The sequence below is a fragment of the Sebastes umbrosus genome, chromosome 10 (assembly GCF_015220745.1).
Source record: "Sebastes umbrosus isolate fSebUmb1 chromosome 10, fSebUmb1.pri, whole genome shotgun sequence".
In the NCBI taxonomy this organism is placed as follows: Eukaryota; Metazoa; Chordata; class Actinopteri; order Perciformes; family Sebastidae; genus Sebastes; species Sebastes umbrosus.
In genome coordinates, this window is record NC_051278.1 from 25,570,976 (window position 1) to 25,589,007 (window position 18,032).

At 40.2% G+C, this 18,032-nt stretch overlaps 1 protein-coding gene across 2 annotated transcripts in view; it reads right to left on the reverse strand.

The window, feature by feature from the left end:
• parga (poly (ADP-ribose) glycohydrolase a) overlaps nucleotides 1–18,032 on the reverse strand; it is a 33,241-nt gene that overhangs the window by 13,581 nt on the left and 1,628 nt on the right. For both annotated transcript variants that reach the window (XM_037781692.1, XM_037781693.1), the window contains exons 3-13: nucleotides 17,299–17,928; nucleotides 16,936–17,068; nucleotides 15,701–15,823; nucleotides 15,515–15,595; nucleotides 14,809–14,883; nucleotides 10,115–10,207; nucleotides 8,766–8,920; nucleotides 4,210–4,289; nucleotides 4,039–4,099; nucleotides 3,118–3,193; nucleotides 516–663 (exon numbers count right to left, since the gene is read on the reverse strand). In XM_037781692.1, coding sequence (XP_037637620.1) covers nucleotides 516–663; nucleotides 3,118–3,193; nucleotides 4,039–4,099; nucleotides 4,210–4,289; nucleotides 8,766–8,920; nucleotides 10,115–10,207; nucleotides 14,809–14,883; nucleotides 15,515–15,595; nucleotides 15,701–15,823; nucleotides 16,936–17,068; nucleotides 17,299–17,928 — 1,655 coding nt within the window. The remainder of the gene's footprint in view (nucleotides 1–515; nucleotides 664–3,117; nucleotides 3,194–4,038; nucleotides 4,100–4,209; nucleotides 4,290–8,765; nucleotides 8,921–10,114; nucleotides 10,208–14,808; nucleotides 14,884–15,514; nucleotides 15,596–15,700; nucleotides 15,824–16,935; nucleotides 17,069–17,298; nucleotides 17,929–18,032) is intronic.

The following is an 18,032-nucleotide window of genomic DNA, read 5'->3' on the forward strand; positions in this document are numbered from 1 at the left end:
ATAGAACTTGCTGCCCGTCTGGCCAAACCTCAAAGACCAAGAACTTGTAAGAGGTTGTTAATTACTTGATTGAACTGAATGATTTTTAATTCTTAACTTACCTTCATATTGTTCTGTGGTTATTTATTTTTTATAAATTATTATATACTTCTCTGATTGATTGATTTGTTCATTTATTGTACTCTACTACATTTTTTATGCTGACATTGTCTATTCTGTAGATCTGGAGCCACAGTTCTACCTTTGTGGACAACACATTTCTGTTTTATCCCATTTTTCAACCAACAGATGAAGCGGAGACAGGGAAACCGCACGGAAGGAAGGAATAGATCGAGTCCAATGAAAGCATACGTGAAACATGGAGCTCTGAAAAAACTAGGTAAAAGTCAAAAGAGTGTTCAAGAGGCCCAGTAATTAATGGCTTACAAAGCAGAACCTGAAGGCTGAAATGTATGTATTATGTGTGTGTGTGTGTGTGTGTGTGTGTGTGTGTGTGTGTGTGTGTGACTACGTACCTGTTACGATGAGACATTCATTGTATTCCAAAGCTTCAGTAAAGAGGCGCGAGACGATGAGTTCAGGGTTGATGAGGAACCTGATCTCTTCCTGGACCAGTCCATGTCCTGTTACTCCACCACCTACAAACCTGTTTGCAAAGTCCACCTAATGACATAATACAATAAGAAAATAAACGGAAGAGTTTATTTAAGTGTAACCAAAATGGCCACAATCCCTCAGTTACATTCACAACAAAACAAATCTTGATTCGACAATGTTAATATATTGTCCTGCCCATTAAATGCAGTTGAGAAGAACTGTGAGGTTTCGCTACTGTCACTCCCATTATTTGAACAAATTACTCTATTAGTGTCTCCTTATTATCTGTCATCCACTGTGGTCATTTAACACAGATTAATGTCTAAGGATCACTGCACCGCTTCCTGCTTGTAAATAATCAAATCAGGAAATCATAGCAAAACGACACGACAAAACAACACGACAAAAATATCTATAAAATCTGCAGTTAATGGTGAGCAGTGATGTCAAATCCGCATGAATGTGTGCAAACCGCCTCTATTTTTAAATATGGGATGGCATTCCCTGTGAGTGCTCACTATTTAGTGCTATATCCGTAGGGAGAGAGGAAACACCCCACAGGCTGATAGATGATTTTACATTTACATTGTTCTATATAAAACAAGACCAATAAATTGACTGGGTCAATATTTTGGCCGATATAAGCTAATTGCAGATATACCGTGTATATGACGGTCAATAATTAACAAGAAATTAGCTGAACCAAAATGATGTTCCCAATGAATAGTTGTTTATGTGATGGTTTATGGAAAAAATGACTATCAGCCGATATATTATTATCGGATTTTTGGAGCCTTGAACTTCGGGACTTGATCTCAGGTAAGCATTAGTATGACTGTGTTCCCAAAAGCAAAATGATGGAACCATATGTACCCAAATCAAACCCAGGTTTATAATTTTCTCATGAATTGCTAATAGCCCAGGGGTTTTCAAAGTCTGAGACTGTGGGCCTCCCCTCAGACAAAGCTAGGAAAAAGGTGCCTCCTCCCCTTAGTTTACTTGCTTAGTTTTGCTTTCTTGGATGCCCATGGGATCATTAATACGTTATCTGAACCCATAGACACTCAAAAATTGAGCCACGATAGCGTAATATTGCTGTTGGACACAACTTCAGACATAAATCTAATACATCAAAAAAGGTCTGTCCAGAGGCATTGATTAGTTTCTGACTCTGGGAAAGTAGGAAAAACAGTCAAATTACCTCAAACTAGGCTACTGTATCTCTGAACTATCTATTTAACCAAATCACAAACATTTAGGCATTTGTATGTGACCTTCTTTTGATAACTAAAGTATATTTTTACTTCCTGAGCCTCACCTGGCGAGGCCCGCCTCCCCCTCTGTAAACCTCTGCTATATCCTAAAGACAAAAATATATTCAGCACCAAAGATATGTGCTCCCTCCTTCACTGTCAATACAGATAAAACAACGGCCTGTGCTGAAACAGTTTTTTTTTTTTTTAACTTTCATCTTATATTTTTAATTTGATTCTTATTTATAACTTTTATGTATCATTAACATTCATATATAGCTTATATCAAGCGCTATAAAGTGTAAGTGGTTAACAAAGTTCTCCCAAATGGAATTTTAGACATTTTTTTGCCAAATATTTTGACGTGATAGTGGAGCTTCATGCCTTGTTTTTGTGTCATGGATAAGAGGACAGTCCATTCAAAGAGCCTGTCAGGGGGTGAGGGTTCTGCTCACTGGCCCACAGCTACGTCAATCTGTGTGACAGTGAGTGTGTTTGTATGTGCATGTGTGTATATGTTGTCTAACCAGTCGCTCAACTCCTCACCTCTTTCACTGGTTCACCCCTAACCTCACCCCCCCCCTCACCCTTCAATCTCACCTCATGACAGAATGACAGCCCACTCTGCCCTATCAAAGCTCAACAAAACAGCCAGTGCCCAGCCCCATCAATCCGCCTGCAGGACTCCTGGCCGACTGGGTCACCCCAGTGAGATGGCTCACCCTCGTCATCTTTTCCTCCATGCGCCTCTTTCTCCCTCATCCCCCACCCCAGGGTCTTCTCCTCCACCCTTGCGTCCTCTGAGCTACTCATGTGTATACATCAGCTGTCAGCTAGAGTAAAAAAAATGCACCAGCCATCCTGGAACATGGAGGCGGAGTGAGGAGATGGGGTGAATCAATGCCGAAATAAAGCCAACAACCTTCCCAGATATGCACAAAAATCATACACCCGATTTTGATTTTCAGCAGGTAGTGGGTAACACTTCAGACAACCAGTAGAGCCTCTTTGACTTTTGAAAGCTAAACAGATATCATGGTGATGGTCAGAGACATGTTTGTTGGTTTTGACCACAACACCGAGTGCAAAACAGGCATGCTACATCAAATCTGACAATCGGATTTGACTGACTTTTGTGGTTACAAAAAGGAATCATTTTACAATGACTAGGGGGGCACTGGCAAGAAAATATACCTTTGTTACGCCAGGTTGAATAACTAGTTCTACCTTGTGTTAGATGCAAAACATTCAAAAAACAAATTCCTACCTGCAGCATCCCGTATCCATCATCCTCAATCGTCCCCTCACAAGTGATGTGTAGGCGCTTCAGCTGAGTCTGGGAACTTCACAAAAAAAGGTAACAAAACTTCCAGTTAGTCTTTAAGTAAGTAATTAAATGTACTTATTATAATTACTTACTTAGTAATTAAACACAATATACTCATTTAAAAAAAAAAAAAGAAATAGCTCTTTTGGATCGTTTGGAGGTGAATTCGTATTTTGAGAGGAGAAGAATTGCCAGTAAACTGACCCAATGCTCTAGAGTTGTTTGAATTAATTAAATAAATGAATACATATCACCTGGAACTCTTCCAAGTCATTACATTGTAGGAACATTCTTTGGAGCAAACAGCATCAACTTCTTCAATCTCCTCTGATATCTCATGCACATCTAAATTGACAGTTTAATTGAGGCTTTGCGAGGTTGGACGGGGGAGTGCAAGTTTAAGGCACTTCTACATTGGCTTCACTTTCCAGACCCCGGAGTTGCCTACTGCCTCACTCTCAGGTGTTTCAACAAAAATTCACCTGTATTTCACCCCATTCAGTCTCACATTCCCACCTGCTAAAAAGCCACCAAACGGCACTTTGCTGCCATCATTATCGTGATGACGATGCACATGAGCAGCAAAGGAACTCTTGATGGTGTTTTGAGTCCTTACTTTACTCAGAAAACATCAACACAATTCACATGTGTTCATTCAAGTAGTGGGGACATTTAAATATATTTTTTTTAACAAATTGAACCACATTTGAAGTGTCACTGTATATGAAAATAATTTACTAACCTAAAACATAGCATATTTGACAAATTTGAAAAACAAATCTCCTTGTGGGTGGATTATGACAAAAAAAATCAGGTAATTAAATCATTAAATGAATAATGTAGTAGAATAGAGAGTAATACCTTTCCCAGTTCGGAGGGTTGTTCAGTATCTGTCTTGTGAATGTAACAAGACCCTTGGGCTCTTGGGAAAAAAAGAAAAATCATAATCAAAAAATGTTCATCAAATGAAAAACATGAAGATACATTACAGAGAACTGCTGTAACGTCATGTGGGATATTATTAATGCTTACTGGTCTGTGTAACTCTCCTGAAGTAACACAACAGAGTTTTCAATTTCTCTATTTTTCTTAGTGAAGACCCTTCAAACAACCTGAAAAAGAAAATGGGAATTTTAGTTCACAAGAGATTTTTATATTGTGATAACTTTGTTAAATAGTACATGTGAAAGTCTTTAGGGTTTCTGACAAAAGAAAATAAACTATTTTTTAACTTAAAAATATAGTTTTCTTGATGTTGAATAAAATGTAATGTGTTCTAGCTAGATGAGAGACATGGGTGTTTCACTCAGAGTCATTATCTATAGCTCACTGCACAACCATGCCACAACATGTCATGAGGGAGGTCAAGCTTTTAAAGTGGCATGATGTCTCTCCCATCTACCTCCATCCTTCATACAATGGCACTGCCTGAGGCCGTGTTTCAGTTCTTCAGAGTTACCATAAAAACTAGGGTGGAAGGAGGGAAAGAAGGGGGAGGGAGGGAGAGAGAGAGAGAGAGAGAGAGAGAGAGAGAATCGGGTGGAAAGCTTAAAATCACCCCATACTGGTGCTCTCCCTCCATTAAAAGCGACCTAAGCTGATGACTAATCACAGTTCAGCATTCATCTTTCCCTCCCGCCGCTTTCTGCGCAGACCAGTAAAGAAATAAAAACAGAGTGGACAAATGAAATGAAAAAGGTAATGCACTAAAAGGCCTTCAGTGAGAGAGAAAAAAAAACTAATTTATTAGGCAATTCCTGCATATCAATGCGTTTTTCCCACCATGTATTTTCCTTACACAGTGCTTTTCTCGTGCACTGTGAAAACCCCCTTATCCCATTTCCCTTAGTCAGTGTCAATTTGGAAAAATGCACCCCGGAGGACAACCTGCCTATGAGATAATGTAAGTGAGACACAAGTGGATGAGGGTGAGATTTCCGGTATAGCCACAAATCATACCTTGCTCAAGACAGAAGGGCACAAATTATGAAAGATTTAGTCCCAAAATATATTGCAGCTATTTTCATTTTCAAGGATAGTCACATTAATTATTTGGTTCTTATCCACTGTAACCTTACCTACTATATAAAGTGCACCAGGAGACAAGATTTCTGACAGTTTTATCATTACCAATATGGCTATTTTCCAACAAATGAGGAAGGCCATCTCGTGGTCACTCAGTTCAGAAACAAAAACGGAGGGTGTATTTCTTAATAATGAGCTTTCATTCTTGACTAAACTGCTAAACAGGCTTCCTACGTCATTTTCTTCTCATACAGAGGAAAACACAAGCCAAAGAGATAAGTCTGCCTTCTTTCCTCTCCCTCGAATCTATCCATCACTTAACGGAGGATAAACCTTGACAGTTCTGCCAAAACAGCAATCAGCAGATTGCTTGCTGCTCTGCTTGTCCAAGACAGAGCGCTACTGTAGCCGATAAGCAAAGTGACGGACACTCCCTCAATTACAGGGGGGGGGGAGAGGGAGGGCCGGTAACGATCCAGGGCCCATTTTAGACTGCACTGGTTGTCTTGTCTTGTCTCATCTTCTCAGAAACACCAAGACTTTTTTTTCTCCTCTTGCTCTTTCCTGTATTTCAATGCCGGCAGAAACGCTGATAGTGAAAGCAGACCTGCGACCGAGTGCTGGCATGGGTCTGAACAGCCAGCCAGCCCAACTGGAATCAATGCTTACATTATTACAGAGGCCTCTTCACTTAGCCTGCCACTAACGTTTGATGTGGAGGCACACGCACCCATACAGATGACTGATTGTGAGAGTACGATTAAGGTTCAGATAAAATGAGGGAGTTGAAGGGGGGGAATGTGGAACAAACATAATCAATATGACCATCCTTGGGATTTATAAAATAATACAGCTGAGGGAGAGCAGATGGCTAATTAAGACTCTGAATAGCAGATTGCAGGGAATATAAATATTAAATAATACTACATCTACCCTTCATGTTCTGCAAAGAATGAAAGCACTATCATAATAAGGTATTGCCACACCGACATCTCCAGTTTGTCAGACAACAACACCAGAAGTGGTTACACATATCACTAATGAGGAAACGGTGCCTCAAAGAAATACAGGCAAATTGAGTTGAGCTGATATCTGGACGACGTCCAGTGTCTATGGAGATGCCTACAGTCCATATAATAGAGCTGGTAACAAAATCTCATTATAACTCTGTTATAGCCCCGCCTCACCCATACACAACATCTCAACTTTCTAACCATTATCAGCTGCTTCAACTGTCTTGAGCAGAAATAACAAAACAAGACAAATAACAATTAAGTCTTTCTCCAACAGAGAACCTCATTAACCCTCTAAGACCCGCGACCAACTTTACTGTCTTTCATATGCTGTAGAAGACTCAGCTCAGAGCTAGAGTGAAGATACAGACATGCTCACATTATGCTTACCCCACGTAGTTTTGGGAAAAAAACATGCAGCATAAATGTGTTATTTTCACCAATTCTAAAAATGGTGTGTTTGAATATTTCTGCGTACTGGGGTCCCTAAACAGTCTTGGAATTACATAAGTTTGGTATCACTGTAAAGCTGAGACTCTTGTGGATCCAATGAGCCCAATTGTATTAATGCTAGTTAATACATAGTAGCTATTTCATTGTATTGAGATCATTTTTTGAAACTTGACCTCACTGTATAAAATGACCTGTGGTGACCTCTAGGATAATCACACAGCCTCATGAAACTTTACAACCACTAACTAAAGACCTAGGGCATTCAGAGGACATATGGCATTTCAAGGTATATTGATAATAAGGGGGTTTCTGAGAAGTTTCCTGAAGAGAAGTGCAAAAAATTAAATTGCCAAAAATTGCAATTCCTGCAGAAATCTCTAAATGTCAAAGGTGCTTGATGCCAAATCCCACCATGGCTTTTTCTATGGTGCTCCTCAAGGTCTTGGTGTCTTAATGTGGTATTTTGGAGGGATTATTGATTATTTTTGTCAATTCTTGAGTGGGAAAAACAAAGATTAAATTTAGCACCAAATCTGTGTAACAAATGGTATCAACCCAAAAGTTCCTGCAACAACTTATGAGACATAACAGAGCATGGGAATGGACATCATATACCTCCATCATAATGTTCTAGGCCCTTATACACTTACACTCACTTGTATACTTACAGTTTATTTCTATTAATTAGTTATTTAATTCATGTTTATTTCTGATTAATGACTAGAACAACTTGACACACAGTGCTGAGCTGCATCTCAAACTATCAGATGATGTACACTACTTCTATGTGACATCTACTGTTGACCTGCTATCTCCCCCTGTTCCCCACCCTCCAGAAAACTGAGTGCAATACTGCCACACCTTCTGCTGCCGTCTGCACATGTTACACCAGTAGAGCAGAGGTTGTGTACTTCAGATAAGAAAATATAGGCTTGCTTGCATGCACTCATGCACGCATCACCTCCCTCCGTTCCAAATAATGTCACTCCTCAAGATTGCTTCCCGGGCGCTTTACAGCAGCCCACTGTTCCTAAAAATGCTTAGGGTGGGTTAAATGCAGAGGTCAAATTTCATGTAAGTAATGTATGTGACAAATGAAATAAAGTTTAAGTTTAAAATTATGAGAAGCCAGTGACAGGTGTGCTGTGCCCTTTAAAGAAAGTTCATCAAAACTATTTGTTTCAATTAGCCATCCCAGGCTTTCTTAACAGACCACTGGTTCTGAGTAGGCAGAAACAGAGAAGACCAATTTAACACTCCTACTCTGAATCTCCCTCCCACACTAAAAGACATAACAGAAACATGGAGCTCAAAGAGACTCTCTGCCCACAGTCCCATCCTCAAGGCTATAAGGTGACAGGGGCAGTTACAGCACGCAATGTCATCTTACAACTATATAAAAAAACATAAATACGCTCTTTGACAAAAAAAAAATGAGATACCATCCTACTGCATGCAAGCTAAAAAAGAATGTATGTAAACTAAGTGGACACTTACTAAATGATTTAAAGCCGAGTAATAGAATTCATCCATTAAGGGTTTTCAAGGCAGTAGTGCCCCCTTATGGAAATCAGTTTCTCTCTGAATGGTAGGATCACTACAGACAGAGCTACTCAATCAAAATTCCACCAGTTTGTAAGAGATATTTGTAAATAATCATGAAAATAATACTCATCTTTGAATGTATTTGATGCACACTTACTGGAAAGAAAACGACTGAAACCATTGTGAGAGCCTGACCTGGTTATTATGCCAATAAAATCATGGCAACACAGGATGTTCCACAATCATTTAGGACCAGAACAAAATATATAATGATGCCAATGACTCCAATCATGCTCCTGTCCGGCAGCATAGTAAGCTTCTTCTTCAAGCATACAGACCGATGACTCAGGATCAATATCTGAGTCTAAGATCTACTCAGTCTCCTGCTTAAAGTAATGGCTTACAAAAGGGACTCCAAAGGCTCAAGGGGCAAAAATCTCATTTTGTGAATAAAATACTAACGGCTGCAGCTCACTCGATTACCCTAGTGAGCTACTGATCACCGTTTTGTGTCTCTCTCCAGTTTTTCTGCAAGGGATGGTGCACCTTTACCTGTAGAAATTGATCTCAGGATAATTGCAGTACTCCGACTTGCGGGAGTTGCGTCGGGGGAATGTGCAGAAGAAGCCGTTGGCCAGAAGGCAGGCGACTTGCTCCTGGGACAGAGTCAGAGAGTTGTTGATCCTTGACTTCAGTAAGGGGATTGGCTAGAAAGAGAAAGAGAGAGAGAAAAAAAAATGAGAAGAGACCAAACCCGAGGGACTGGAGATCAGAACGGGAAACGTAGGGGCAAAGAGAGATGCACAAGAAACACACGAGGTTACGTGGGTGCAGTACTGTAGGTCCGATGTCTAATGGGGGGAGATAATTAGTTTAGAAATCTAGCAAGCAGAGGAGACAAGGAGAGTTCCATTAGGTAAATGGGTGGTAGTAATTAATGTCCCAGGTTTCTTGCTCTCCCCCAGGTTCGTTCAGTCAGACACGCAGGGCCCATCCATCTTCACTGATTAGGGCTAAAGAGCCTCCCAAGGCTGCCCAGTTAGCAGATCAATACCAACTCTAATAACACACACATAAACATTAGCCTTGACGCTTAATACTGCAAAACAAAGCGGAGAGTCCGAAAGCTTCATTATCCAACTACTACAAATGACTCGGAGGTGAAATTTGTACCAGAAATTCCCCTCCCTTAGTTAAACCTGAGCATCTTTAACATTCTGCACCTGGTTTCTGTCTCCACTAGAGAGGTTTTCCTATCCTGCCCAGTTGATTTAATTAAACTGAGGACTCTGAAACAGATAACTGAATTACAAAAATACCAATGTTAGAATTTTTTTTGCTTTGCTATAATTGATGACAGAGAACGAAAATGAAGACAAATGGGGCTGACATTTAAAAAGATCTGTGACAGGGATCAGCTCCATTTAATGTGAACAAAACAGAGGGTCCTGTTTCTCAAAATACATTGCTCGGAGGAGGAGGAGGAATGGCTAGTGTGGAAGTCCAAAAGGAGTAGACTGAATTTTAAATGTCATAAGAGGAATTTCCACAAGTGCACAAGCATGACACATCAGATGGATGACTGGAAATTAGACGGACCTCTCCTCTCGCAGCCCTCTCTTCTAACGAAGCAGCTCTTGATATGGACCAAGAAGGGGCATTCATTATCTAGCAGTTGTAACCCATGAGCTGATCTTGTATAACATCCACCATCTAACCCTTTTAGCCTCTCCTCTCTGCTGACTGCACACACTTACATCCTTCCTCCTATATCCCTCAACACTGCTGAATCTCTTTTTAAACCCAATGTATCACAACCCAATCGATTGTCTCACACATCTCACACAAAACCCCCTAAACATAAACTGTGTACATGTTCAAAAACCGTAAACTGCACTCACCATTGTGCAGAGGACAGGAGCACTGAGTGCGAGGTCAACCATAGCTGGTAGTATGGCCTCGAACAGGAGTTGTAACTCTGGATGCTCGAGATACTGGAGAGAGGGGGAAAAAAAAGACATACAGGCAGAAGTTGTGTTAAATGGGATCTCTCTGTGGAGCCGACTGCCTAGTTAGGCAGGCAGTTACTCAGAGCCAGCAGTCAGAGTGACTGATTAGATCTGAAGTGACATATTGGTTTGTAACACCACTGATTTTCCAACCAAAATGTTAAGTCACAACCAAATCATTTTTTGTTTTTTGACATTTTTCTTTATGAGAGAGGAGTAGGAGCAAATTTAAACAGTTTCTATCTGGGTCTTATATTGGCAGTTCCCTCTTTTTATTTTAAAGTAAACATACAGATAACCATAGTGAGACAAACAAACAATAATAATAATAATTAGTGATTTTTTACAGCCAATATCGATAACTACCTGCTTCACATGTGTTCAAATAATATTTATTTTTTTAGTTTCTCACATTTTTACATTAAAATTCCATGACTATTATTTTTTAAAAAACAGGTTGGTTCAGTATTTTGTACGGATAGATTTATAACAAATAATACTATTACAGATTTTGAACATTTTTGTTTCAACTGAAAATACAATTGAAAAGTTCAACATGCAATTTCCTTTTCATCAGTTGCAATAATTTCTTTCTGGGTTTAGTATTGTATTGTTAAGACAACGAGACAAACTAGCCCTGAAGAACATGAGGAGCAGCCAACTACTTGATGAAAAGTTTAAATGGTCTAATAACTGTTTGACAGCGAGTGTGAGGTCATAACCCAATACCAGTAACCAATATCTAAGGAAGGATGCCCAGTTCTCTCATATCCAACAAGAGAACTCAGTGTCAGTGAAGGTAATGGAGGTTTATTGTTGTTTTAGGCTGAACTCCCACTCCTCAGATATCAATAATCCCAACCCTTTAGCTGTGAAAGAGGAAACAGAAATGCTGCAGAGCTGCTCGCTACACAGAACCTGCTTCAGAAGAAACTACCATCAATCTGGGAGAGAGCCTGCCACGGCCGAGGCATCCATACTTCAGCCTAAAGCTTACCTCAGCATCCATCTGAAATTCCCTCTAAAATAAACACCCAGTTATTCCATCATAGACCCAGATTTATAACGCAATCACTTATGAGTGTATTGGCTTACTCATCAATCACTTGCCTTATTCTATCACAGTAAGCAGGGGGAGCTAGTGCTGATTAAATGGACCTTCTGGAGCAAATGCAAATGACCAGTTGTGGAGAGATTGGCAGGGTGGCTTGATTTCCAACAGGAAGTCTTTGGTGGGTGATTTGGCAGGGGGGCATTTATATGGCTGCAGAGCAGGTCTGACTAAATGCTGTCAGAAGTAATGAGCTGGCAGACATCATAAAGCGCTCCTGTGGGACTAATAGATGGTAGCTGGTGATGCGGCAGGATGAGGGTAGAAAGATGATCCCCCAGCCTTCCCACAGCTACAGCAGCCGGCCACCACGGTAACACACAGGTTAGGCTGCACACACAAACTATACCTTTCACATCAATATATATGACAGACTGCATTCTAGCAGGACGGTCCAGATTTACTGCTGCATCGGCTATTAATGATCTATTGCACTCTGATCTTCCATCCATTCTGGTCTTTACAAGTTATTTTCATTTCCTGGCAACTCCACCTACGCAAGTGTCAATTTCACATATTTATTTAGAGGTCTAAGAATGTTTTATAGAAAATAAGGCTGTCAAAGTTAACGCTATAATAACGCGTTGACGCAAATTTGTTGTAATGCCACTAATTTCTTTAACGCATTAACGCAACTTGCGATTTTTATGTTGTAGCGGGCTCAGATTTAAAGGTAAAGTGAAGATACTGGCATCATATAAAACTAGAAAACCTAAGGACTCGATTGGTACCAACCATCATATCGTCATATATCATCACCCTGTCATACTAGCTTGTCGTGAAGGAGGCTAAATAACGCTCCAAACTTACACTAATTTTTGTGTGGCCATTTTCAAAGGGGTCCTTTGACCTCTGACCTCAAGATATGTGAATGGAAATGGGTTCTATGGGTACCCACGAGTCTCCCCTTTACAGACATGCCCACTTTATGATAATCACATGCAGTTTTGGGCAAGTCATAGTCAACTTAGCACACTGACAGCTGTTGTTGCCTTTAGGGCTTGAGTTTGCCATGTTATGATTTGAACATATTTTTTAATGTTAAATGCAGTATACCTGTGAGGGTTTCCAGACAATATGTGTCATTGTTTTGTGTTGTTAATTGATTTCCAGTAATAAATATATATATACATTTGCATAAAGCAAGCATATTTGTCCACTCTCATGTTGATAAGCATATTAAATACTTGGCAAATCTCCCTTTAAGGTACATTTTGAACAGATAAAAAAATGTGCGATTAATTTGTGATTAATCACGATTAAATATTTTAATCGATTGACAGCACTGATAGAAACAAATCAAGTGACAAAGTGAGAGGGATAGAGTGTGTTGTTGTTTTGCTGCTGAATGTTCATGCACTATTGTAACATCAGCTGTACTTACTGCCGGACTGTTTTCTTGCTCAGCCCTCAGACATTCATCAGAAAGTGACACGGTGACAGTTTCATTTGGCGGAGGAGAAACAGTAAGACAATTTACAGACAAGCCCTAATTTGGATACCCCCCTGCCCTCCCCATGGTTATTACAGGTTGAGCAGAGTGTCAATCACTGGCCCAGGGGCAATATACCTCGCAACAATTACTCCAGTGCTGCACAAATGTTGCTCCAGATTTAATTAGGTGGTCTTGGCCGAGGAGTATAACAGTTAAGATTCAAACTGCAGCGGAAAGAGGAGCAACATTTTAAAAAAAGGTATGAGTAGAGAACCAGTAATCATTATTCTATCAATTACTGATCAATTGTGTTGCCCAAAGAATGGCTGAACAATTCAGTCTGTGTGATTCTTCATAAAGATAAATCATGTGTGCGTGTCTGCTGTAGGTATGGCAGCTGTTAATCATTCCTGCTCAGTGTGTTGGCTCTGAATGCTCCATCATCCTGCATACATCAACTGATAGAAATGTAACTGATAGAAAGCAACCAGTAGGTATTTTGTATCACATGCATCTATTCATATTCCTGTATCACCTTTATCAATTACTGCACATATGGTATTAACTTTTGATATCCAAACATTGACTTGTCCTTCTCCTGTGAGCACCATCCTCCCTTGCTAAATGCCTCAGCAGGAAAGAAATAGGGGGAGATACTGCACTCAGGGCGGAGAGTGGCGCCGCTGACGCAATAGACTCCTGGAAGGGCGAGTGTGTTGCTGGCATTACTAAGCATCCTTGCAGATTTAATGGGACCTTTTAATTAAATTGGATTAAGCTATAAAAGGTGGCTATTGATCTATTGAGCTCTCTGCTTTATTTTAGAGAGGAGAAGACCATTTTGGAATATGGTCTTAATTCAGCTGAGTAATCAATGACGAGAAGGGATGAACATCGCGTTCAGATATCAGTCTGACCGGACGGTGACAGGTATAAAAAATTTCCCACTTAATTGTAAGAGCTCCATTAGAATAATGACCTTGTTCGTAATGGTTCTAACCAAGACATGAGCCCACCCCGAAAGAGTTTGACAATAAACTACATGCTTCACTAAATGTACGTAACCAAATTAGGCTTTTAGCTGAGATTGGTTTGCTATTTATTCAAAGACTCTTGTCTTCTATTTGGCCACTTTGGGTGGTAATATGCCGTATATGTAGACTCACTTCAAAGTAAATACACTGCCAGTAGACAGGAAGTACTGCTAATACTGTATCTATAAGATCTCGGGAAGGAATCTCTGCAGAAGGGCTGATGAGTTACTTGAAAATGCTAAAACAGTTTTAATGAGTCATTTCATAACAATGAAAGACAGGTAAATATTCACCCCCACATGGGAATAAGTGTCTCTAACAACAGGTATGTAATTACAGTCCCTAACTGTCTTGAGTAGAGGAAAATAAGTGTTAAAAGAAAGAAGGAAGGGAGACAAAAGAAAGACATTCCCCTGGTTCACCCGCAACAGCTGCCGCCGCCATGCTCTGTGCTCATCTGTCCTAACTGTATGAAGCATATTTACTCCTGTGAGACTCCCAGGTACCGGGAGGGGACGATGCACACTGATGGGCTTGCAGCCAAACAGAGGAGAGCGGGCTCCCTTTGCGACAACAACTTTAGTTTAGTATCAGCTTTGGCTTCGTTCTTCATTAAGGTACTTTTTAAAGACATAATTAATCACGGTGAGTTAAACAAACACTGCCGGCAAAGTTCACAGAGGCTGACTGTCAGAACTGTGATACACACAACGGGCTGCATTTCACTGACGAGGTGTTTATTTATACGTCAATTAAAATTACAAATATGAAAGCCTGTTATATAGCAAATTGAGAAATTGGATAAAACTTAAGTATTGTGTTTCTTTAAATGAGGTTTCCCATTCAAAGAATTTAAAAGAAAATTTCATATGCATGCCTAAGACATGTTCTGCCAATACAGTATGACCAGCAGGCTTTAGGGAAGCTGTTTTAATCTTCCTGCTTTCTCTTTCGTACAAGACCAGCCCATAAAAAACAGATAACAGTCATGTTTTGTACAGCTTACCTCTGTGCAAAGAAGGTTCAGGGCAGTGAAGTCCCATTTCTTTGCATGGGCTATGTTGTATCTCAATATAGCATCCTGTAGAGAAGAATACAGAGTTATTTATTCATAGAAGACCATTTTTAATACATAAAACTGTATGGCAGCAGATTAACAGCAGGTTTAATGCACAAAGATATTTTGGATCTCAGATTACAAGGCTTCTTTTAGTACATGAAATAACAAGCTATGTTTGTTGCAAACTCTGCCACCATGTGGTTGTTTATGGAATCAGCTTTTATATATTTGAAACTCCTGTGACCGTTCAATTGGAATAATACCTTAGAAATGCTCCAGCATAAAAGGCATCTTTTCCTCACTGTTTTTACTTTCCATCCACGCTAAACTGCCTGTTTTCACACCCAAAAACAATGTTTTCAAAAATGCTAGCAGGGTGGATAACAAGATTTATTAAAACAAAGCTTTATGTCAAAATGATGACTGCTCAGACATGTTCAGTGCTGTGTTGGAGTAATGTTACAGTAAGAAGTCAACTTTAAGAGGACAGGACAATTAGCTGTTGTCCTAACTTTTGACATTTCAGTGGGGACTTCAAAATTACGGATGCAAGTCGCTTTACAAGTAAAAGTTGTTTAACCTGTCTCAATGAGGACACACAGAGTATGTTCAGCCTGATTCAGCAGAGTCCGGCCCGGCACAGTTGTCTTACCCTCACATCCAGAGAACTTTTGAACCCTCCCTGCAAGGCAGTGTGGATCAGCTCCCACCGACTCTGGACACCTCCTCCATCCTACATGACACAACAAATAAGAAATTGCTTTTACTACAACGTTCCTACAGTAACTAACTTTGTTGTGTGGTACACTGGCATATTTTGAAAAGCACACTACTATACCTCAGTCTCCATAGGAAACAGATTCTTCTCGGAGCAGGGCATCTTCACGGACACATCATCCCACGCATCTTTGAACTTGCTGGGGTATGAGACAGGGACGGCTCCCTCTCTGAGGAGATCTGTCTGTAACAGGGGAACAAAATGTCTTTACAGGTTACTGTTGTGTGTGTAGAGAAGTGATGATTGGGATAACTGCTTTCTCTGTGCTAATCAAAATGATGCAATAGTTGACTTCTAAAAACTTCTGAAACTTGGAAAATGTTGTGAAAGTAAGAAGTCAGTCACTTTAGCTCCATTCATTACTTCTAAACAAAATGAATTATTGCTATATAGATCTTGAAACTGAATGCAATACATAGATAATGGGAATACATGCCTGACACTTGTTTTACCAAAAGTCATACTGTATGTTCCTTTGCTGGATGACTAAACAACTGAAAATCAGCTGTCCTGATTTTAATGTAGTGATGTGATTTTCTTAAAACAGTAATTAAAAATCCAGCATTCTTGTGATTTAGGGGTTGATGGGGAGAATCTAGCTTGAGTGTCAGTGGTTAGTTGATTGGTTAGAGCAAGTAGTAGCTGCACAGCACCACTGACAGTGTTCCTGTGGGACTTGCAGTGGAGGACACAGTCTGATAGGAGCTTTAGTGACAAGAGGTCCTGAGGGTATAATGGAGGACAGTTTCACTCTCCCTCCCATGTTGCCCTATCTTGTTCTCTCTTATCAAAACACTAAATGCAGACCCACCACACAATGCCCAGTCACATCTGCATGCACATTAGGGCTGCAACTAACGATTCTTTTCACTATCGATTAATCTGTTGATTATTTTTCTTGATTAATCAATTAGTTGTTTGGTCTATAAAATATTAGAAAATGGTGAAAAATATCGATCAGTGTTTCCCTAAGCCCAAGATGACGTCCTCAAATGTCTTGTTTTGTCCACAACTCAAAGATACTCAGTTTACTGTCATAGAGGAGTAAAGAAACCAGAAAATATTCACATTTAAGAAGCTGGAATCAGAGAACTTTGACTTTTCTTTCTTTCAAAAAAATACTCAAACTGATTATCAAAATAGTTGGCGAGTAATTTAATAGTTGACAACTAATTGATTAATCGTTGATTAAATTGATTAATCGTTGCAGCTCCAGTGCACTTTTTTTATGACTGCAATATTCACAACATACCACTTACGAAGAACACTCATAGTACAAATGGTTGTTTACTCACCCTGACTGTGACAGTGTGGTTAGGCACTGCTTTCAGGTGAGACAGTGGGGGGGCACACTGGGGCATTCTGTTCAGCTCGTCTATGGGTGTCCCAAGCCATCCTCTGTCCATGTTATGCAATTTGAACGAAACGCTGTACAGAACAAAAACAGAACAGGTCAGTATGCCACATAGTTACTGAAGGACATTGGGAGCATAGTGGAGCTAGGACACAACAGCAAAGGTGATTCACTAATCAGAAGAGACAAAAAGTGGAACACAGCAAATGTACCTCTTCTTTTGTACTTATGATGTCAAATTTGATACTAGTTTCAATGCAAATCATAAATCTCAATAGAAATTTTATCTAAAAAAAACAAGTACCTTTCGAGAAGTGCATCCTGGCTTCCAATTAAGTCCTGACTCATATCAGATGAGCCGCTGTACTCAGCTTTCTCAGCATCCTCAGTTGCCTTGGCAACCAGAAGGACTTTTTCTTCTTTGGCCGAACATCCAGCATCAGAGTCCTTGACACACTGCTGAGAGTAAGCACTGCCATCATGATCCTTGTCTGCAGAGCTGTTGACGAACATGGTTTTACAGATGGGGCTGTCCGGACTCAGCATCTCCACATCACTGGTGGGTGTACTGATACCCTTGCTGGGACTAATACTAAGACAAAGCGTGAGTTTGGGATTTGGAGAGTGTGCAGCAACAGAGGTCGTTTTAACAGAACCAGGTGAAGATGACCTCTTAGATTTCTGCCCATTAGAACAGTGTGTTTGAGCTGCGTCACTTCCGCTGCCTGCAAGGACAGATTCATCCGTCCCACCTGAAGACCCACAGTCCATCGAAGTCTGAGATGCTACGTCATCTTGCGTGTTCTCCGTTTGTTTAGACACTTTTGTAGCGTCATTCTTTTGTGGTCCACAAAAGAGTTCATCTTTTCCATCTGTTAAGTCTGTTTTGGGGAAGTCGTTCTTTACACCCTCTGGCTTGACTTCAGCAGTCACACTGCAGCAGGACAGATAGATAACAAAGTGAGAGAAGACCATGTTAATAGGCTGAATACGTGTACACTTATGATCATAACAATGCAGCTTCCCTTTTCCCAGCGT